At 36.4% G+C, this 22,984-nt stretch overlaps 1 protein-coding gene across 2 annotated transcripts in view; it reads right to left on the reverse strand.

Moving 5' to 3' along the window:
* Positions 1-22,984, reverse strand: part of WDR35 (WD repeat domain 35) — a 42,224-nt gene that overhangs the window by 8,057 nt on the left and 11,183 nt on the right. Inside the window, exons 10-21 of one of the 2 annotated variants that reach the window (XM_074153184.1) lie at positions 20,992-21,177; positions 20,344-20,376; positions 19,168-19,228; positions 9,797-9,941; positions 8,486-8,555; positions 7,686-7,739; positions 5,818-5,927; positions 4,064-4,274; positions 3,402-3,482; positions 3,135-3,271; positions 2,460-2,663; positions 410-556 (exon numbers count right to left, since the gene is read on the reverse strand). In XM_074153184.1, the coding sequence (XP_074009285.1) occupies positions 410-556; positions 2,460-2,663; positions 3,135-3,271; positions 3,402-3,482; positions 4,064-4,274; positions 5,818-5,927; positions 7,686-7,739; positions 8,486-8,555; positions 9,797-9,941; positions 19,168-19,228; positions 20,344-20,376; positions 20,992-21,177 (1,439 nt within the window). The remainder of the gene's footprint in view (positions 1-409; positions 557-2,459; positions 2,664-3,134; positions 3,272-3,401; positions 3,483-4,063; positions 4,275-5,817; positions 5,928-7,685; positions 7,740-8,485; positions 8,556-9,796; positions 9,942-19,167; positions 19,229-20,343; positions 20,377-20,991; positions 21,178-22,984) is intronic. The other variant, XM_074153185.1, reaches the window with a different exon arrangement.

Consider the following 22,984-nt stretch of genomic DNA (forward strand, 5'->3'; position numbering starts at 1 on the left):
TAGAAAGTTTGCAGTTAGTTTTGAAATCCACTGATGTTTAATAATTCTCTCCTACTTTTTTTTTAAACAGATTTTTTCTTTAATACTTTCTATATCCAGCCTAATACAACTGCATAGATATTTCTGCCCACTCACCCTCCCTGAAGCAAACAGACTTCTGGCAAAACTGAGACTTTTATCACCTTCATTCTCTACATAGTTGATCAACAGCTCTGTTTAAAGGTACATAGCGCAATGGAACCATAAAGGTGTGAGCCAAATCTCATAATTCCAAAATTATTCCATGTATTGCATCCCGACTTTCCTGATGTCTGTCCCTCCTCATACATTAAGTCTTCTCGTAAGTTTTATCATTTCCTTTGTGATTTCCTTCTTTACAGAACCTTTACAGGTCCTTTACAGAACATACCATTTCTGGCGGTCTGCAAAATAATCTCCAATAGCATTGTGGGCTTGTTCAAGAAGGGCATCATCCGAATCACCTGAGCCAGTTTTCAATAGTTGCAATACTCGAAACCAATCACCCAGTTTTATCCTTAGTCCAATGGCAAGATCTCTAATATAAACAGAAAACAGCAGGAAAAAAGTCAAAGACAATAAAATAGCTAACAAAAATCTTGAGAAAAGCATCCAAAGTATTTTCATGTTCATAACCTGCAACACAGGTATCACAATGATCCCGGATAGCTTGTTTACAATTTAAACAGTATTCCAGAAAAGCAACTACTCAGAGTGCGCATAGGTTATATCATACATATGCACCTATTAACGATACTCCTGTGTGAGGAGTTAAATAAGCAGCTGGTGAGACACTTGGACTGCGTCTCCTTCAGGTTTCCTCTTATTCTGTGTACTATTCTTTATCTTACACTGCTGACTGCTACAATAGATGGCAGCAGCTGCAAAAGGCTAAAAGCAGAAGGGAGATGAGGGGAAAGGCCAAGCAGCAAGAAATATGAATCACAGAAGCAAAAGCTGAGATGTAATAAAACAGATTTCAGAGACTTCTCTTTCAGATTCAAGATGACTTTGGATGGAGGTGAAAGGACTCAGCAGCAATCTTCCTTTTTATTATTCATGCATACATATGACCCACCATGTGTCTGTCTGGCATGTTTTTTCCACCATATAGGATAATTCTATATTACTTTATATAGAAATAATTCTGCAGATGCATAGAAATTAAATGGTAGAGATAAATATACTTCTTTTAAAAATGCCCTAAACTTACAAGTGAATTAAAGAAGGCAACAGAAAGTCAGTGCAGTCAGCTAAATAAGAGCATCTATCTAAGAATTCAAAATTGTATTTGAAAAATAGATTTATTTCAGCCTGATTTATGGTAGGTCCTTACCAAGATTTTTGTAGTGGTAAGGAGACACAGAAGGTCAATACAGAATACCCATATTCTTGTAGCTGAAGAATAAGATGCTCTACTGTTGAAGAAACCAGTTAAAAAAAGAAAAAGTCTCTGACTTCTGCGGTTCTATAATGGCCAAATTCCATTTTAGCCATCTAGAAAGGAATCTGCCATACCTAAAAATCGGTGTAGCAGTGCAACTGAAGTGCTTGTGAGGCAGTCCGCCTCTCCAAACCAGAGTACTTCCGTAGGCTAATTTAATTGTGTGCAAGAAAGTTTTCCATTATCAGGCTCTAATGTGCATCCCTCCCCAGCTCCTGCCTTCCCCACGTCCTCCTTACTGGGGAAGAGGAAGGTTTCTTATTCTTGCAGCATGAAAGAAGAAATATATTTTTCTCCATCATTCCCTAATTTTTTTAATGGCTTCTATTAATCAAAGCTTAAAAGTTTTGTATGTGCATAAGTGATTCATGCTTCTCCGTGTTTGACCACCATCTACAGGCTACATTGTACAACTGCTGCTTATTATTTCTCATTATCCTTTTTCAGTAAAGACAGTGCTCTAGCTAATTACTTAGCGTTAATTTATATTTCCCAGTAATATTATAATTTTGTTTTGTTTGTTTTCATTCCTGAGCAAAAATTCCATTGATCAGTTCACAATTTCATCCAGAGTCTTTTCTGTCTCTCCAGAGGTTACAGTTCATTAAAAACTCTGTTGTTTGTATGTATAATTGGAAAGAATGTGTACTTGGCTACTAGCTCAGAGCAACAGTACATAAATTAAACATTAGTTAAGATTGTTTGTCTGTACTTTTGGAATCCCACTTGAAATACTGACAAAATACTTGCGAAAACATCTATGAAACATAGCACTACCTTGAGCAGCTGAGGTTTTGCAAACAATTTGGAATGCGCTGATTTACATATAGAATTGATTATTTATGGTTAAAATTCTCTCCATCTGAGCCCTTTCTGTCTTTCCAGAAACTGGTAAAGAGTCTTCAGTGCTAAAACAGCCATTCCTTATTAAGGCAAGAATTTTTTTTTCCAGCCTTTTTTTACTTTATTTGCTGCTGACTTGACTACATGCAATTACCTTCTGTCCATATCCAGATACATTCTTTCAGCTTCTTCAAATCTGCTGAAGTAGGCTGCCACTTCTGCTTGCTTCATTGACTCACTCTGCAGGTTGCCTAGACGCTTCACAAATTTAATACCTTGATAATCTTTACAACGTACAAAAGCTTGTTCAGCAGTCTGCAGATCCAGCTTCTGAAGAGCAGCTTCAGCCAGGAGACGCCTTGTGAAAAACAAACATGACAGATGGAAAAGCAGCTATAAAGGAAATTAAACGAAGATCCATTTAACTAGTCATTATTTAAAGACGTTCAAGTTACTTCAATTGTATTGTGATTCAGTGGTACGTTTGTCCCCAGTAAGTTCTGTGATCTATCCAGTTCTTGCTCAGGGAGAGACGTTCAAATAACTGCTAATATTCTTTTGTTCAGCTGTTCAAACGGACACTGGTCTGGAAGGAACGGGCAGGGTTTGAGTACTACGGTTGTCCTGTGAGAAATGTGTTGCTGGTCTCAATGCAGTGTCCTTTAGATTTGCCCCTGTAAGTGGGGAGCACTGTGTTTTGGGGCTTTTACAACACTGAGCAAAAAGGTGTCCAGAGCCTGTACCCCATACCCACTACCGTGACACACACAGCGTTGCCTTCCATCCTACGTGCTAAATTAAACAAAGTTAGTTTATAAAGAGATTTTACCAAAGTCTGGGATGTGGATTGTCTTCTATGAATTGGGAAGATTCCTCAATGCCAACTTTTTCAATCAATGCTCGACTGTCTCGTAATGACCGAATCTCAAAATTGATGATGTAATCTTTGTTAGGATGTTCAGGATTCTAACATAATGGATAAGGAAACATAATTTTATTCCATGTCGCCTTTATTTTCATCCAACATAGGTGTCTACTGTTCAAATCATTAAGACAGACACCAACTTTTCCTACAAAATAAATTAATTATTCTTACCTTTAATATTTCATCCAGAAGAACAGATTTGATTTCTAAATCTTCAAAGTTGCAAATATATCCAGAAGTTTGTATAGGTTCCTTAAATAAGTTACAAAGGAATGAATTTGTATTCTGTCTGATTAAATCCTGTCCAAATCTGTCATGTATACATAAAGACACTTCTTCTCCAAACTAGGATTTAATTGCATTTCCAACAGGAAACAGATACTAAAAGCTTTAACATTATTAACAATTTCATATACACGGACATAATTTAAAATCCTCATGTTTTCTATAACTAAGTTCTGAGAAAGAGATAAAGCAACACCTGCCAATATTTCAATTCTACTGAGCTGTGTTTTACAAATATCTTTACTAAAATTGTGTTTATATTTTCCAAAGCATACAAAAAGTATGTTCCTGAAAATATCTTATGTATTTAAGAAAAATATGACAGCATTTTTATCTTTCCAAGACTGATAGTTCATTTCACTAATTTGTTCCTAAACAACATTCCCATATTAGAGCTGACAAGATTTTGGAGGTTTCCAAAAGCAAGTTTATTTATATAAATACTTGCCTAATTGAACAGTAAGCACAAGAATATTAGTATTCAGCATAGAGCCATTAACTTACAAGCTAATTTGCAAAACGAGTAGTTTATGTATGTTAATATCTACCTCTGGATCCAGGTTTCTGAAAACATACATTCTTGTTTTCTCCATCATTGCAAACAAGTCCGGGTTATCTTTGGCCCACTTCATATCCCAGACATCTTTGCGTTCCAGTTTCAGCTGCTCACCTATCACTTGCTGCCCCGTACTGTCTACTGCCCGTGCCTCCAAGTCAAAGAATGTCAAAACACCTGAAAGGTCTATGATAGCAACACGACTACAGAAAAAACAAAGGAAGAAAAAATAAGGCAACTAAATAATACTATTCAAAGTTGTAAATCTGAAATAGTTCCTTACACTGGCACATGCAGGCCAAATTTCCCCTCTAATCTAATACCAGTATAATTCCATAGATTCAGCAAGATGTGTGTGGTTTTCATTTATCTGCACAGCAGAGAGAGACCAGAGACATAGAAAGATGTTTTTCATCTGGTCATACAGGATCTGGCTCTGCAAAGGTGGTGAAATATGCCCATTTTTCATCCAGCATTTTGAAGATCCTTAGTACTTCAGATACCAAGTTGAGTAAATTGCAGGTTCTGTCACTTGCCACACTTTCCTTGACAGAGCCTAAAATTAACAACCAAACAGATTTGTTTCTCATTATTTACTAGGAGGCAATGAAGCGGATTCTTAACTGAAAAAGACAGTGCGGTGATGTAGACTGCTAATCTCTAAAACAGGATTTCTTGTATTTCTACAAAGGGTATTCTTTAGGTTTTTTCCAGACAATATTAAATATAATCCAATTAATCTTTGAAGTCCTTTAAAGTGTAGGAAAAATACAACTTCTAAGGGGTTACATTTGAAAATTTCCTGTTACATAGATCTTCAGTGAATCATAGTAGCCTGTATTTACTACAATGCCATTTTAAAAGCTTTTCTAAATATTGAATAGTATTTAGACACCCATAATCCCTATTAGAATTTCAAAAGCAATTTAGAAGATTAACTTCAAAATGGTCATGGATCTAAGCCTTTTTCACTAGCACAAAGTCATTTAGGAAGGAAACAGTTTGGGTTCAAAACAAAATTAATGTGACTGACTAGATCACATTGCCTTTTAAGTGAAACAATCTATTTTGGGTCTACACCTAAAAAGGTGAGCGATCTACAAGTGCATTATGAATTTTGTTTGAAATTACAAAGTTATTTTGAAGTGATTAAAATTGTCGTACAAGTCCTCTTTAGTCAGTATATTTTTGCCTTTTCTGCTAGGACTCTCGGGCTCTCTCTTGAAAAAAAATAAAGCAACAGCTGAAACTTAGGAAAACCAGTCTTGCAAGAAGCATTGCCACCAGCTACAGACTGTAACAATGGAAAATTAGCAGGGGATGAAAAAGTTTCCAGGCATTAAGACACAGAAATAAAAAGAAGCCTTAGAGATATAAAATGTCAGGTTATGACATTATTTCGTCAGTTCATGTCATGATCACAGGAAGCTCATGTTTGGTTCATCTAATAAAACAAAGATTTTTTTTAATGTGTATGTTTCCTTAAACTTCCCACACATCCCCTAGTTTAAAACACGAGAGCTTTACTAACACAGTCTCTCAGAGCAATCTGATGACTGGCCAGGTGTAATTAATAAGTAATAAATAAATGGTTGAGCAACCATTAACAACAACTAAAATTAATAATTTAAATTAAAGCAAAATTAGTACGTAGTTATTATAGGATCATAGAATTAGTATTTTCACAAATTGTAGTAGTTGATTTTAAAATGGGATACCTGCATTAGAAGTGAATCTGTAACTTACCTGGAGTTGCAATTCAGCGACAGCTGATATGCGCGACAGTTGAGGGTATACTTCTGTACCATACCAACGCTAGGAAGACTGTATCTCTGAATAGTGCCGGATTCTCTTCCCTAGAGAAAGATACTCCTTATTGTGAGAATTTTTCCATCAATAAACTCTTTAAAAAGGGTTTATTTATATGCTCTTCTAGACAAAAGAGTTTTTGGATAAGTGACAGAGCAGAAGTGGAGAGAGGGAATGTCATCACCCTCAAAGTCCCGAATTCTGCTATTTAAACAAGGTACTTTCTTAAGGGGCTGCAATTTACAGATCTGCTTAAATCGGTGATATTAAAATGAAAAGCCATAGTCCACATTCAACCCACTGAACAGTTTCAGGAGCCCGACAATTCTGCATGAACCTACAGACACGGTCTACTTAACAAAAAAGGAGAAAAGTGAAACGATCCCCTGTCCCACACTGGCCATGTGACAGTACCAGCTCAGGTCTGAAAAGGGATACAACTGTGCTCATGTAGTGCTGTCTGCAGGCTAACAAGTCTCGCCAATTACTTCAAGACCTGAGCTAGCTTTAAAAGTAAATGCTGTAAAATATACTGCTTATTCAAAAGCTTGAGTAACAGTAAATGAATCTAAGTACTGATGTGGTTTATCTTTATTTTGCCAAATGACACACCCATGCCCTGTGTCAAGGCACCATCAGGCCAACAGCCCAAACTGAGTTTGACATCCCTGGACTGAAATGATCACTGGCACTATTTTCCCATGGTGTTTCTGCGGACTGAACAACATATCTGGACTATTTTATCTACTGTTTAACCCTTATGCTGGAAATGAGTCAATATTAAATTAAGGTACTCCAAAGTTGTTGTTTTGTTTGGTTTTTTCCCCAAAAGCCACCCCTAAGACCCTCAGAATAAATCACCTTTCATCTTTGACTTTTTCCCCATCTGTATACCCTATAAGGTGAAAAGCAGATTTAGTCAGAAGTGTTAGAAAACCTAACCACTGTAATATGCACTGAGCTTCAGCACATTTATCCAGATCTAATCTCAAAGACATTTCCTCTCATTCCCTTCCTTTTAACCAAAGTCACTGATTAATTATCTTCTTAATTTCATTTTCTCAGTCTTACACTGCAAGCACAAACAGAATCCTACAGTCATCTAACTGACCATCACACTTTTCTCATTCACGTTTTTCCCCATGACCCACTGCAGTAGGAATTTAGGAAAACCTCAAGCTCTTTCTTGGGAGGGTGGATGAAATGAAGAAAGAGTGTTCTTTTTCTATCTTTGTTCTTCTTGGTTAGTTTGTTTTAAAGCCCACCCATGTGTCTGTTCATCTAAATTAAATCACTCTTTTCAGATAGTGAAAAAAAAACCGCACCAACGGTTTGTCATGATACAATAACTCATACATAATACATATGTATAATCCATAAATGTATTAATATGAATATAGCATATTACGTATCATCAGACATTATACCATTAATATGTAAATAGACAAACTTTGCAAATCTTTGTGCATTTAAATACAGACTGGAAGAGACTTCCTAGAACTCACATTACAGAATGAAGTCCTGACCTGCACTTCATCAAACCCTACATGTAAGTACTAACAAGGCAACCAGTCTGTACTTAAATTGTAAGCACTTAGTAAATTAACCCCCCTAAAGAAAGAGTCCAGGTTAATGGAAGAACCTATTAAAGTTATCTTTGAAGATGTTTAGAAAGATATTTCATCTGTATAAGTTATAATTTCAAAGCATTTCTGAATATAGGACTGGTTATGAACACATTGCAGAAGAATCTCCTGCCTACAGCACAAGAGGCAATTAAGAGTTATTTTAATAATGTAACTTACCACAAGTAGTATCTTATCAGATGCTGTTATTGCACAAATTGGATCTCTTGTTCCCTGAAAGTATACAAACGGTACCAATATCAATTTTAATGCAACTGTAAGAATGCCCTGCTAAAGAAAGAAGTTTTATTTAAATATAGAAGAATGTTGCTAAGTATCCATGTGAAAAGGGCCTATCAAATCTTGTCAGTATACAGCAAATCCACAGTTTATGATATTAGTAGCCTTTGTTATGGGAATCATGACAATAATAATATTAACAGTTTCCTTTCTTCTCCTGTCCCTCCTCCAGAAAAATAAGAAACCCAAAAAGTAACAGGTGTTTAACAGAAAACACAAGAAGGCAACTATCCCTGACTTGGGAGGCCTGTAATGAATTTCAGGTATATCGGTAAGTACAGAAGCAAGCACACGTGCACGCACACACACACACAAAGTGAAAAAGGCCAAAAGTACTAGAGAACATTACAAGAGCTATTGAGTTCCAAGAAGCTTATACTTCATTGAAGTAAGGGGAGCTGCTGCTCACCAATATAGCAGCGGGTGTCTACATACTAGACCCCACAATACGCTTTTTCTATGCTCCCTACAGTTTGGTGTGTATTTCCAGTAATACATAATGACACAGTAACAAGGCACTAATCAGAGGGAAGAAAAATAACACGAACAAAAGGTAGAAAAGAAAGTTTAAGTATGGCCATTTCTACTAATGAAAAGCTATGGAAATAAATAAAGCAATGCTAACTACTCTTTCAAGCTACCACTGACACCACAATGAACTAATTAAAATGATCGCTCACTTCAATAGCTCTGCTGTAATCAAGGTGTCCGTCTGCAGATCCTGAAGGGGTGTCATCAACATGATAAATCCTATAGAAAAGGAAAGTTAGAAGAAAAAGTGAGTCCAAAGAAAGGATCATTTTTGACAGCATATAGGTATCTTCAGTCCTTGAAGAAGAAACCATTGCAATTGGAAAAGAGAATAAAAGCTATACCTGTTCTTATGTTCCAGTATTATCCCCTTTGATAACCCTGTTTCATATTGATATAAAGATATGGTACTTCCTTTCACTTTCACAGCCTCTGATGATCTATTCCCATATCATCTATAAACTTTCATTCTGCAACAAGAAGTTCCTGCAAACCACCAGCCACCCCAGTTGTCTCTTTTCAAACGTGCACTTCCATACTTCCTCAGGCTCTTCTCCATACATCTGAAGAGCTTCACATTCATATCCACAAAACCTATGCGTTACTGTATTCACTACTTCACCATAACTTCTCTTTTGCCTTAAAAAGTAGCATTAGGAAAGATTTTAGAATGCTAAAGATCATAATTTATGCTGAATGACAACTGTTTCCCTTCTCAGTATTTCTATCAAATTTACAATCTTGTCCAAGGCCAGGACATTCAGGCACTAGAATAATGTAAGTTTTTACACCACGTACAAATAATTACTCCTTATTATGGATATATGGTGACAGGAGATGGCACATTTATAGAATGCTATAGCATCTCTATGAAAGAAAACATAACAAAAAAGAAAATCCTAACAAAGTCTCAAGTTTCTGGAGGTGACAGAAAAGTTAATGCCACTAATGAACACCTGGGAAGGAAATATTTTGGAGGCAAGATGATGTTGACTTCAGCTTGTTTAGTTTGAGAGGATAAAAGTCCATATAGGATTAGACGTCAAATATACAATCAAATAGAAGAGTACTTAGAGAAGAACTAGCTGGAGAGACTATGTCCTTACAGCTAAAGTTATCAGAGGGAATATAGGTGCCTAGACACTAGGAGTATGGAGAAGAAAAAAAGGGATGAGGCGGGAAAAAAGCATCAAGACAGACAGCTCTGCAAGGGAAGAACACAGCAAGCAAATGGAGACACTGAACAGGAAATAATACAAAAAAGTCTAAGAGATTTGGGTAACAAACACACATTTGTTATGAAAAACTATTCTTTAGTATTTAATCTTAGAGGCCTGCAAGTCAACAAATCAGAGTAGACAAATGAGAAGACAGGAGTTCATCTTTTAGGCATGGAAGAATCCACCCTGATCAATGATACCAATGCAAAGGAAAAAAAATTACAAAGTCTGAAGACAAACCTTTCCCTGCCTTCTTTCCTGGTCCGTGCTACCTGATTAATTTCCATTGCTGTGAGCTTCTTGGCCACACGATACTGCCAGATGTAAAATGCTTCTTTTGAAGCTGCTATCACATGCGTTTTGGTCATTGTGACAAACAACGGCCCTGTTATGAAACCCAAATGGTTGAAAAATTAGCGTGGCAAGTATTGGACCACGTGCTAATTTGTAAAGCTTCTCCTAGATGGATGAAACCGTATCTCCATAGGTTAAAAGCAAAAAACAAACAACCAAACAAAAATCCCAAAACCCACACCACACGATCTAGCAGCAGTTTTTACCAAGAAATTACCAAGAAATTTCTCTTGCCCCTTGGCGCCTTGCTTAGAAGAACTGAGAAATTCTTTACAAGTTCTGATTTTAAAAGGGATACTTTTTTTCCCCCAATTATTTCAGCAAATTTCCACATGCTAATGCAAAAGACATCAAATACACATAGACAATTTTTCAGGTTAATGACCAGTTCAGGAATATCTCAAATCTCTAACAAGATCTATAAAATGCCTCCATATCTGACATCTTTGTAATTAATCAAATATAAATAAAAGCAAGATTATTCAAAAGATGACAATCTAGAAGAGATTCTTTGATTAGCACCACCTAAAAGCAATCAATAAGTTTTGAGTTAGACAAGACCTAGAAAAGCTGTTTGTATCTTAGTTAATAGCTGGGCCAAATAACAATTCTTTATCTGCATGGCAGCAAATTAAATATTTAGCAAAATGTGACCTTAGTCTTACTTTATTGCACCCAAAGATGACAGTGTAGGAAGGCAGGACATTTTCTTTACTTTAGCCCTAAGCCCATTTAGAATATGCAGATAAATTGAGTATCTCATTCTTGCTGTCAATGTTTAGTGATAAAGAAAAAAAAAAAAAAATATATATGCATTCAAACCATTACATTATTCTTTACAATACAGTCTTGATTGTATTGTTGTTCTTTATTCCTTTTACAATTCATTTCATCTTTCTGAAAACCAGTGAATGCACATTAAAAGGCATAGAAAAATGTACAAACCTATTAAATAAATCCCCCAGTATTTTCAAGTTCTGCAAGTAAATCAGTATGCTACCAGACAAAACAGGCAAAGTCAGAAGAATCGTGTAGCCCAGCCTGTTAGCGAAACAGTCATACAGATAACATGCTGGGAGCACAAAATATGATTCTTTTACAGCGAATCTCAATTTTTCTGTATTTTAGCACCGAAGAGAACTCTGGAGGGAGCTATAAGCCTGCCATAAAGAGCAGCGCTACGAGAGACAGATGGGGGAAGATTGGTTGAACAGATTTTATTTCTTTGAAACCAAGAGGATTATATAAGCTACCTGATGGCTCTAGAATACTTTTTAGTATAAATGTAAATACTGGATAAGAAGGCTTAGTGATGACGCTTAACATGTGAGCAGCACAGTTGTTTACATTATATGCAACTTGGTGTAGTTCATATACTATAACACATTTATTTCAGTAATTAGTCACATAAATCTGAAGGATACAGTTGCCTCCATTTCATTAACAGCATTAATAAATTCTATGTATTTGCTCTGGGTTTTTATCACCTTGCAGCTGTACATGCCATAACAGTCAATGGATTTGTCCTTTCAAAACCGAACATGAGAATCTCCTGACCTGTGAGGGAATGTTTTCTCTTGCTAAAAATCACAAAATTTTAGTACTAAGCCTCATATTTGGACTCAGTTTAGTCAACGTTTAAACACTTTACTCCAAGACAACACTAAACCAAGCCCACATCTGAAAGTCATGGGCATTCCTCAGACCCACCAGGTGACTCCCCATTTGACCTACAGCTTCCATGAAGCCTAAACTTACTCATTTATGCACGCCTCAAAGTAACCCAATTTGGGAAAAAAGGATGTTCGCATAAGCTCTGTTGTGATCCAGAAACAGGATGGCAACACATCTATGCTTTATCCAGAGGACTGCAAACAATTAGGCATTTCATGAACGTGCCTAAGACTAAACCGATTGTTTCTGTCAAAAACACCCTACATACCAACCCCTGACATATCTCCCTGCCACTTCTTTTATATCAGCTCTAGCAATAGCTTGACCAGAGAGTAAGATGGATCAGTTCATCCATCTAACTGAGCTCGAAATTAAATAAATAAAAGATTAGTTTAAGTTGGATTAAAGCGAAAATCACAAATGTTGGAGAGGGCAGGAATGAGCAGCCAGCATGGAGGGCAGGGCCTTCCCTTCTTTGCAACAGCAGGCTAAACGATGTCTGGATTTCAGCCAAATGTGAAATTGCAGGGAGGGGGATACAGAGCACACAGACACAATCATCAGGATCAGATCCATTCAAAATCACATCTGGAAGAGCAGTATCTGTCTGTGGGAACCAATGCTTTTACAAAATTGCCTATATAGCTTAAACAATTGCATAAAAGTAGGACATAAGGGATATTTTTTTTTCTAGAATTGGTTTAGCATTTTATACTGGACAGTCATTAAACAAGCAAACACGACAAAAAAATGCAAACAGAATAATCTGTCCAAGTCTAGACTGGACATTAGGAAGCATTTATTTACCAAGAGGGTGGTCAAACATTGAGCAGACTTCCTAGAGAGGTGATCGATGTGCTAAGTCTGCTAGTGTTTAAGAGGCATTTGGACAATGCTGTTAATAACATGCTTTAACTTCTGGTCAGCCCTGAAGTGGTCAGGCAGTTGGACTAGATGATCGTTGTAGATCCCTTCCAGCTGAACTATTCCATTTGATTCTGTTGCCCCTTCTCACCTCAGAGCCTTAATGACTGGGCTACGCTCTGCTCCTGAAATGCTTTCCTTCTTGGCTGCGTAACAGCATAGCTTCAACACAAGGAAAGGATGCCCCAGCCGCTCCGAGTCTGGGCTGATGCTGGGGCAGAGAAGGAAGGGATTTTTCCTTTCCTGGGAAAGGAAAGATGCTCATTTCCACCCCTTCAGGCTGAGGAAGATCTAGAATCTCTTTCTAGGCAGCTGGTTTAACTACTTAAGTTTCCTTTAGTGTAGGGAAGTATTATCATCTTGTACAGTGGCCTTGATTTTAGCAGCAAGTGTCGCTCACTTGGGCATCAGTGCCCTTCAGAGAATTCATGCTCCGATTATTCAGCAGACAGAAAAGCAAGCACCTTAAATCAGAAGGAGGCAAGAGATCTGGACGCTGCTCTGCTCAGCATTTCCACTGCATGGCAGCTTTCCAGGACAAACATGGACTTCTTAGCAAAATCAGTGGGAAAAGCTAGACAATCTGATAGCTGATTTCAGTATTAATGTCTTAATACTTAATTTTCAGACCTTGAAAATATGTATGGAAAACATTTAAACAGGTGCCCTACTTATCAGTGACCAAATACGGAAAAGGACTAAATACACCATCCCACCAAAACAACGCCAACATGTGAAACAACTGCCCTTTACGTTTTCTCTGGCCCTTCTTTCTCTTCTCACCTAATTTCTCTTCACTCCTCCTCCCTGAAAGAGGGAAACTTTTTTTCTTAGATATCCAGGAATTTTGAAAAACCTTCTGCGATGTCTGTATTTCATCCACACTCACTCCATCTCACTTCAAAACAGTTAGAAAACACCTGGTTTCACGTCTAGTCTTCTTTAAAAAATAGTAGATGGAGAACAAACTTGATGCATGACTATATTACTTCACTGCATGAAAAAGCTGAGAGACTTTTTAGTATATGAAATAGGATATACAAACACGAGAGAGAACAAATGATCCTACCTAAATCTGATGGAAAGGAAGTGATCTGACAGACACAAGACTAAACTGCTGTTTTCATAGAAGCTTGTTACAGGCTGTTCCTGAGAAACTGGGAAGAACTTATTCTGATCAACAACATCTACCTAATTTTAGAGCTTGATTCAAATGTCTCTAGAAGTGTTAGCTCATAAATAGAAGAAAACATCAGACAGCAGCAGGGACAACTGAACTGCACATGGGACAACTCATGACCACAGTTTATAGAACATGTAGAAATACTAAAAATCAATTAAGGTTTACTGTAAAATGATCAAGTTTAAGTAACAGCAATTCAAGTGCTGTTTCACATATAATTCACTCATCCTTTTTAAGGCGTCCAGGGTGGATGCAAGACACCTAGGCATGACTCCAGCACTCTGCCTTTAATGCACCTGTACATTGATCAGGCCGTTGTATTCACTTCACTGGGTGCTAGGACACACCTGAAAGATAACTCAACACTTCACTATGTCAGTGCTCCTAAGCGCGTGTAAGAAGATGATATAATCCAGCCTGAGTGACATTTTCTTAGCAGATACCATCTGTTGTGTTTCCATTAAAAAGATATTATATAACAATATATTTAACCTTCTGTACTTTATATTTAGTTATTCATGAAAGGACTTTAACAGAAAACCCGTGAGCCTGTGAAAACAGAAGAAACTGTGTCGGTTAATTTCTGTACCCAAGTAGGATGGAACATAATAATGCTAGACAACAGAGAAAAGATTAATTTATGGGCTAGCAAACACTAGCTATTGTGAAGGACACTAAAAACAAGGCACAGGAAGCACAGGAAGAAAAATGCCCTTGGAGAAAATAAAGAGCAACATGAAGAGCTTTAAGGTGTAGCCATCCATCAATGTCTACAGAAAGTTGAAGTGATAGCTTTTCACCAGATAATTACTGATTAATCCTTTTTTGCCATTGTTAGCAGAGGCAAGCATTAAAAAGGTAATGACATAATGGGCTCAGAGCCCAACAACTTAAGATCTGCATCTCCTGGGGGTGAATCAAACATTGCGCACTGTCACAATTACTTTTTCATTAGGAGATTAATAGCACTTTGTTGAAACAATCTTATAATGTTATAAATTGACATTTTGTACAAATTGTGCCTTAACAGATGTTCTCAGATGCATTATTCAAATGCTCTGTCAGCTACTTAACATCCCTAGATTAGCAACCTTTTTTCTCCACTATCAATTTCCTGCCAGGTCAAAGCCAAATAGACCTGCAGGGTACCAGAGTCTCAAGAAAGAGCAAAACCTTTTTGCTCAGTAGAGCGCCAGGTGATTGATATTCCAACAAAGGGCAGCCTGGTAAAAAACAAAGATATCGTGTGTTCAATTTTCAGTAATTACAGCCAGTCAAAAAAAATATAGTTTAGACTTGTGGCAGTCAAGAGCACCCATTTAAGAATAGGCAGGAGCACACAGCGACTTACTTATCTGCTGAGGAACATCCTACTACATGAGAAAGCATTTTTCATAAGCATTTATGAAAATCAACTAAAGTAACAACCTAAGTGTTTTTTAAACCACTCTGAAAGATGGCATTTACAAGTCCAAAACAAAAGTTCAAAATAAAAATTACCTAAGCAACTTATTTTCTGGACAGAACTCAATGCAACAATTTATCACTTTACTAAAAGAGAATAGCCTGAAAAACTGTTTTGGAACAAAGAATTTCAGACAGATAATGTGTTTTTCCTAAGTCAATAACACCCCTCCAATTACCTTGAGTAAGAGATATGTTAGTACTGCTTATATCTTGAACTATTAATGATTGCACTTCCCAGTTACACTCCCCTGATAACGGATTTAAAGCTGATTTTTTTCATTTATAAACAGGACACGAGGATAATGATTTTGTTAGAAATCATGCCCTAACTGGAATCTTAAAAGAACTTACAGAAAAGTCTTCTGCCTTTAAGCTTTTACAAGGTTTTCTCTCTCTACTGACCTCAGCAAGGCCAGGCAGCTGCTTAAGTTCAGCACCCTGTCAAACTGGAACAATTATACTTTCTACTGCCAAGAAGCTCCAACTGTGACAAACAGCATGATATACTGTCTATTAAGACCTTGACTGTGTACAAGTGTCTACACCTCATACAAAATGACCTTATGTTATAAATATTTCAAGTTGTTCTAGAAAGTTGTATTTTCAAAGGTTACAGAAAAGGAAAGCAACCATGATAAAACCGGTGCAACATGTTCCAGAAGTGCTGCATTTACAGGCGTTTGCTTTTCACTTTCACCTCCAATCCCTTCTGTAAGTTTGGTGGGCTAACTTTAAAGGAGTCTTATTGGATGAATATGTTAAAAAAAAAAATAAAATCTTTGGCTGTTTTTACTATACAGCAATGAAAGAAGCAATGAAAGACTTGCTTGTTATCTTTGAATTTTTCAGGACTCAAAAATGCAAATATTCCTAACCTCAAGTATTTGCCCATCTATGAGGCTGAAGGCTATAACGCCGAGCATTTTCACAAATAAACTTACTCTAGGAAAGAGCATTGTAAATCTATGCACTAAACTGATCCTCTGACACTGGAGGGAACAAAAGCAGACTGCAGAAAGCTCACTTAAGCTAAAGGAAGAAAAGCTCTTTCCAGATTGTTTAATCTCTTCAGCACAATTCAAATACAGTTGGAACAACAACAGCATTTTTCAATTAAACACCATTTCTCTTTAACTGTTTTCAGTCACTGGAGGAGATTCTTTTCTTGTGTACAGACAGCTGTAGGAGGTGGGTTGTAGTAAGGGAAACAAAGAAACCGATACCTTTGTTTACAATATAAATAAATAAAACTGTCACAGATAGATTTAGAAAGCTCACATAAACAGAACATTAAAAAAATGCAAAGAAAAGAGTTAAATGCAGTTAGAGGTGTACATGCAAAGCTAATTTTGACCGTTTGAGTGGGATTTGTCTCACTTAATTTTAGACATCTCTGACAGAGATGAGCTGGTTGCCCTGGGCTTCTTTGTACCCAATGGAGAGCAAAAAGACCCCTTTTTAGGAATGATTCACTGAACTTATTTTAGATGTCAACTGTACAAACGAGATGAACTACTCCCTATAAGTCCCTAAATCCTCCTCCCACGGCTCCAATCCCACCTGTCAAGTATGTCCAGGAGACTAATATGCACATACAGTGTAGACATCTGATCAGGAGGGGGGACGGGACAGAGGGGACACAGCAGACACCTCACCCACACTGCTACCACCCACCACATCATCTCACTTCAGTGCTCAGTTTTGGGTTGTTGGTTTTTTTTTTCCCCCTCCATCCATTGTAAAATTCTTGGTATTGAATCTCCTGGGCACTTCATTCCTTAAGATTCTGATATGCTACCCCTATTGTAAGAGGTGGCAAAACCTTCATGAAATTGACATAAACGAAAGTTACAACACTAAGAAGTACTACAATATTTCATACATATTCCATAGGACAAAGAATTCAAACTCATTCATCAGAGCAGGATGCTCTTCATTTTAATTATGATCTACAATATAGGGCTGATTGCCTCCTGCTATCATTGAAAAACTGAACAATGTTAGAAAGTGACACTTACAAACTTAGTTAATATATAATAAAACTGCTTAGTAGCACTGGTTGAGGAAAATAAACACTTTTATGGTCTCAGCTATTTCTATTCTTTTCCCTACCTATATTCTTCTGTGAATTGTTACTTCCTTGTCTTATAGTTATTCACCTTACTTTCCTCATCATTTCTATCTTACCAAAATTTTGCTAGACACTTTTCCCATCTATTTTATCACACCGAATGGCTGTTTATTGTTTAATACTACCATCAAGTATTAGCACTCTGGCTTGGAACTAACTTCTCTAATGAGATTAGCTTAGACAGAAGAGTTACTTTTTGCAGAGAGGATGAAACAATGGCTCTAGGAGGCAATTTACATGAAAAAAAGTTCATGAGGTTTCTTGTTATAATAGCTACATGTCTTTTTGGCACAAACAGGGAGAAGAATTCCCAGAATAGGGAGAAGGATTGGGTTTTTTTAAAAATTAAACCCAATTTCTGCAGAATCAGAGCATGTAAGTACCAAAGCTATATACACATATTAAGCAGACACCTTTACATTGATAAAATAAGCAGGGAGGAATTCCTCCAGGTTTACAGTACACAATCTGGTTTTATCCATAACCTGTTCCAATATGGCTATGCTCCTCTGCTGTATCAACCATGCACACAAGTTATTTACTTTTCCCAAGTATTTCAGTGTGATCAGAAAGTGCTCTACCACTGAGCACAGCAGTGGTATAGTGTATCCCACTTTTCTAGCAGAGGAATCACATTAAATGCCTACTGCCAACTACACTTTTTACTTACCATTATTTTAGCTAAGAGGTTCTAAAAATAACTCTGTACTTTTCATTTAACTAACACAGCCTCCCCTCATTCCAAAGCAAATAAATATTTTTGCCAAAACGTCATTAAAAATGATTTAGCCTTTCAACAAAACAGAAAAGTTAATCAAAGAATCAAGCTTCAAAAAGAAAACTGTAAATGGGGTACACAGTGTCTATTCTGAATCCAAATTCAGATCTATCTGGATAACAAACAAAAATAAAGCAAAAACCAGAACAAACAAAAGTGGATAAATTAATCAAGAAGCTGATTAATTTATCAGTTTGTCTGCACTTCCCTCATCTCTTTGAAGGGAAAAAAAAAAAATCATGTTCTTTACTCTCTAGCAAAACTCCCAGAAAACAGTGGTTTACAATTTCTTGGCAATGTTCTGTACCACACCTGCAGCAAACAAGCAGTAGCGAAAGCCTAGAATTCAGATCTATCTAGGATTTGGGAGTATTTTCGCAGTTCCGTTATAATCCACTGACTTTTTTTTTTATTTTATTTTTAATTTATAATCTGAAACTATTTAGATAAAACAGTTGTGAGGAAGATAATAAGGAAAAGATACTACCAACACTGAAATATGAGTAATTGATCTTTAAGATATTTGGGAAGCAGCAACATGTTATTTTGAAATGAAAATACAGATCAAACTATTTCAATTGCTCTAAGAAACAGGACCCTCTTCAAAAAAAAAAAAAAAAAAAAGTACAATTTTCTTAAAAAAGGAGTTGAATTACCACTGCTGTGAAGGATCACAAGAATCATCAAGAACATCAATTGAAAAAAAAAAAAAGTAACAAATTTTAAAATTCTGTTGTAAATAGTTTGTATTAACTGGAAGAATCAATTTAAATATAGCCAGTGTTTAAAAGGAAGGAACGGGACTGATTTTATAAGGCACTATTTTTATTAACACAGTAATTAATAGGCCATTACCAACAAAATTACGGTTCAAAACATGGGAACCCCCAATTACATGTTTTTTACATTTAGGGAGAGTCCAGATAGAACTGAGAAGCCAATATAAAATCATAGTTACAACCACGTACAGAATGGAAGGTCACAACATTTGGATGCAAGGGCTGTTACCACACAGTGATTGTTTCACTGAACAAACTTGTGTAAGAAATTATAAAGACTAGAAAAGAACCAACAGAATAAGACTATTGCAAGTCGCTTACCAATATCGATATATTTTGGGTCCAAGGGGGTGCCAATAGAATTGCAGAGAACCAGCACATACTGTATGAAAATAAAAGCAAATGTCATTACAACAATATTTTTTGTAAATTAGTAAACTCTACAAGGTTTTCTGTGAAGGTGTATCTCTCAACACACATTTTACACAATCTAATGCTGATCAGCAACAGAAAACAGAGGGACCGTGACTGCAGTAAATATAAAGCAGCATAAGCATGAGAGTAATGAGTATTTGCCAATTAACACTATAAACGAAGCCAAGCACAAAACAGGAATATGACCAGCTGTTTAAAGCAAAGGAGCAAATCTACCAGACAAAATACAGTATGCAGGATGTACGACCAGCCACACCTGGCTTTTAAAACTATATTAATACAAACATAATGGAAACAAGATATGTGTTTATATTAGTTCTTCTCTGGTAGGTTATCCCAACATTCATTCTAATCAATTTCTTTTTTATGCCCTTTTTACATATTTCTGAGACTCTTAGTCAGTAGATCAGAGACTGCCAAGGAGTGATGGAGTAACAGTATCTGAGACAGAGGCTACATGAGCTACATTGGGTGGTGCCAGGACAAGGGAGTTTGTGTTGTCCGATTTGAACAAAGCAGAAAGTTCAAGCCATGCTATCGGTATCAACGTTAAGTTCTTCAAAGCTTACTGATGATCACATCTGCTTGCAATACCTTTCAACTGAAATTAGTCTTTTTTGCCCCATCAGCTACTGCTGTACATTTTGCCGTCTTGAAATCACAATTCTAATGACTGAAATCTATTGCAAAACAAATCTGTTTTTCAGAAAGCAACTCTAATGAACTGTTACCCAAAGAACAAGCTCGTTCACTTCATTTCCTAAAAGCTCACCCCCCACAGTGTTAATAATTACACTGGAGCCATCTAAAAAAAAACCTGAAAAATGCTTATTATCTGTAATTTTCAGCTGCTACAATTAAATCTCTTATTTATGCTCAAGCAAGTTACACTAAGTCCCTCTATTGTGTTTCCTCTTTTAAAAATAAAACCCAGCAAAATATAATTTTATTGTACTCAATTTCACCATATGGTTTTGTCCATGTATACCATATTTCCACTCCATATGACAGCACACCATTTATTGCACAACTAAGCAAAACGGCACTGAAGCATTTTTTTACCATTGCACCAATTGACTCCGTCTCATGCTCCTCCTTTGTAAGCAACGTACAAGTGATATAGAAAATTCAGAAGTGAACGCAGTAAGAAAAAACATGTAACAGTTAGCATAACACTAACTGAACATATATTAACCAAAGGATACATTTATCACATGATATCATTTATCATAGCATTTTATCAAAATAAATAAATAAGCAAACAAATGGAGCAGTTTGTAGTAACACATGATTTCTATCACCTAAAAAATTTCCCTTATATTTTCCTCCACTTCTTACTGATTAAATATTTGTTCCCATTCTGATGCTCTCCTGCTTTTAGCTTCTCTCTTTGGAGAACTGTTCTATGTATTTCTAAATAAACATTAATCTTGAAAGCTGCAGTTTTCATTAAGTTACTAATGGCTACAAGTAGTTAAAATACAGAGCCACTTAATCAGTTCTGCAAATTTTTGCTGTTACTTTGTTGCTTGTTGGGGTTCTTTGCTATTAAACATTGGGTCCATTAAAGTGCCATGCTGTCAAATGACAACTGAGTGACACACTCTGAGACCGAATCAGAATTTTATTAGAATTTCATCTTATTCTGCCTATAAAGCACTGACATGAGGAACAGAGCATTTCAAGTGAAAACTAAAAGAAAGACTTTACCTGAGGTTGATTTTCATCTGCTTTAGTTGCTAAAACACAGAAGTCTCCGTAAGTTGTTATGGAAATCAAGCTCTTGACATACTTCACATACTTCTCATTGTTTTTTGTGTCCCAAAAGACTACACAGTATTCTGGACGATCAGGCCGGGTATACGCATAAACAACCGTATTGGAACAGTAACCCCACTGCCAAGAGAGATAATTTTGATAAAACCTATCAGAAATTCAATAATAAAGAATTCAATAATAAATTGTTCACAGCTATGAAAGAAAATGTTTATTTCATATACACAATCAGTATTCAATATTCTTTACCTGTCAAGTGATGAACAGATTTATTAAAAGTATGTGAACACAGCTCTGGTAATAAGTTATTTGCATAACTTTTGCCAGTTTTGGCAAAAGACGACTTCCCATTATGCAGAATAACCTATGACAGTCAGAACTGGAGGATCAACCTCAACACGTGACAAGATCTCACTTCCCCTTGTTTCTTCCTTGTTCAGCAGGTCCACAGAAATACCCACTGTGATGATGGTTTTTGCCATGAAAATGCTTCCTCTATGATTATTGATTCAGAAACCCAAAGTTCATTTCCCAGGGGAAATATAGTAAACACCTCAAACAGTGCCGCTCCTGAAGCGGATAAAAACAAGCCATTATAGTAGAGCGCTATAATAACTCACATCACCTCTTCCATATTAGTAACATGACAAAAGCCTTCCCTTCCCCCAAAAAGAATATAATTATTCATGTGACAAGTAGGAGAAAGACCAAAAAGGCCAAAGAAGAAATGGAATATCCAAACACTCTGAAATCCATGAAAACGTATTTTATTGCATTCAACTGATTTAATTAAATTATAGAAATTAATAATGAAAAACCTTTCTAATACAGCCGAACCAGAAGATATCTCAGAAAGGAGGTAAAGCTGACAGACCAGAAGATATCTCAGAAAGGAGGTAAAGCTGACAGACAAACAAGATGTAAAAAGCAAACCACTTAAGGATGATGATGCAATTGTAGAAAAACTAACAGAATTCTCTGCATCAGCATTTACTAGAAAAGAGAAGAAAGCTTGTTAGAGAGCTTGCCTGAAGGGTTCCCACATGCTACAGGGAATGAAAGCAAGACGATAAACTCAAGTATCATCAAAAGAACTTTTAGAATAGATGTCTAAACTGAATGGTAATAAATTGTCAGAACCCAATGGTTTTCACTCAAGTAGAATTCTATGGGAATTGAAACACAATGCTCTGGAGTTTAGCCAGAGGAACAGGAATTGGCAGATGTAAAAAGCGTTATGATTCTGGGAATCATAAAATCAGTTAAATCCAGCTTTCACACAATGTAGAGATGTTAAAAAAATAATAATATAATAAATAATGGAATTAGCTGGACATGGATAAACGTAACACACTGGACAGCCATCATGTTTTTAGCCCTGGAAGTTTTACCTCATTCATTTACTATTACCTTTCAGTGAGGCACCAGGCATGCCAATGACCACGACCCAACTGATACAGTCTACTTAGATTTTCAAGAAAAATCAAGCTCCTTTTGGATACAGGAAGAAAAATAAAAAGATTGGAGTAAAGGTAGTTCTTGACAACTGAGAGCACTACCCACAGGATCCTTCCCAGAGATGCAAACTGGAACTTACACTATTCTGAATATTCAACTTACACTATTCTGAATATTCTCATATGTATATGAGAGGAGTAAATAATGAGGTAACAAGTCAGTAAACTGTAAATCATGTTTGTCAAATCTACAACTGATTTCAACATGTGGCAAAGGACCCAAGAATGCCGGATAACAAGGATATAAAGTGAAATTCAGTGTATATTTGAACAAGGTAATATACACTAGAAGAAATGTAACTAGAGCTATAGTTTCTAAATTAGCATTACAACTCCAAAAGATACCATTTAAACTACAACTATTTGAAAAAACATCAGCTCAATTCATAGTTTTTACTGTCATATTATAA

This window comes from Numenius arquata, chromosome 9 (genome assembly GCF_964106895.1).
Source record: "Numenius arquata chromosome 9, bNumArq3.hap1.1, whole genome shotgun sequence".
NCBI lineage: Eukaryota > Metazoa > Chordata > Aves > Charadriiformes > Scolopacidae > Numenius > Numenius arquata.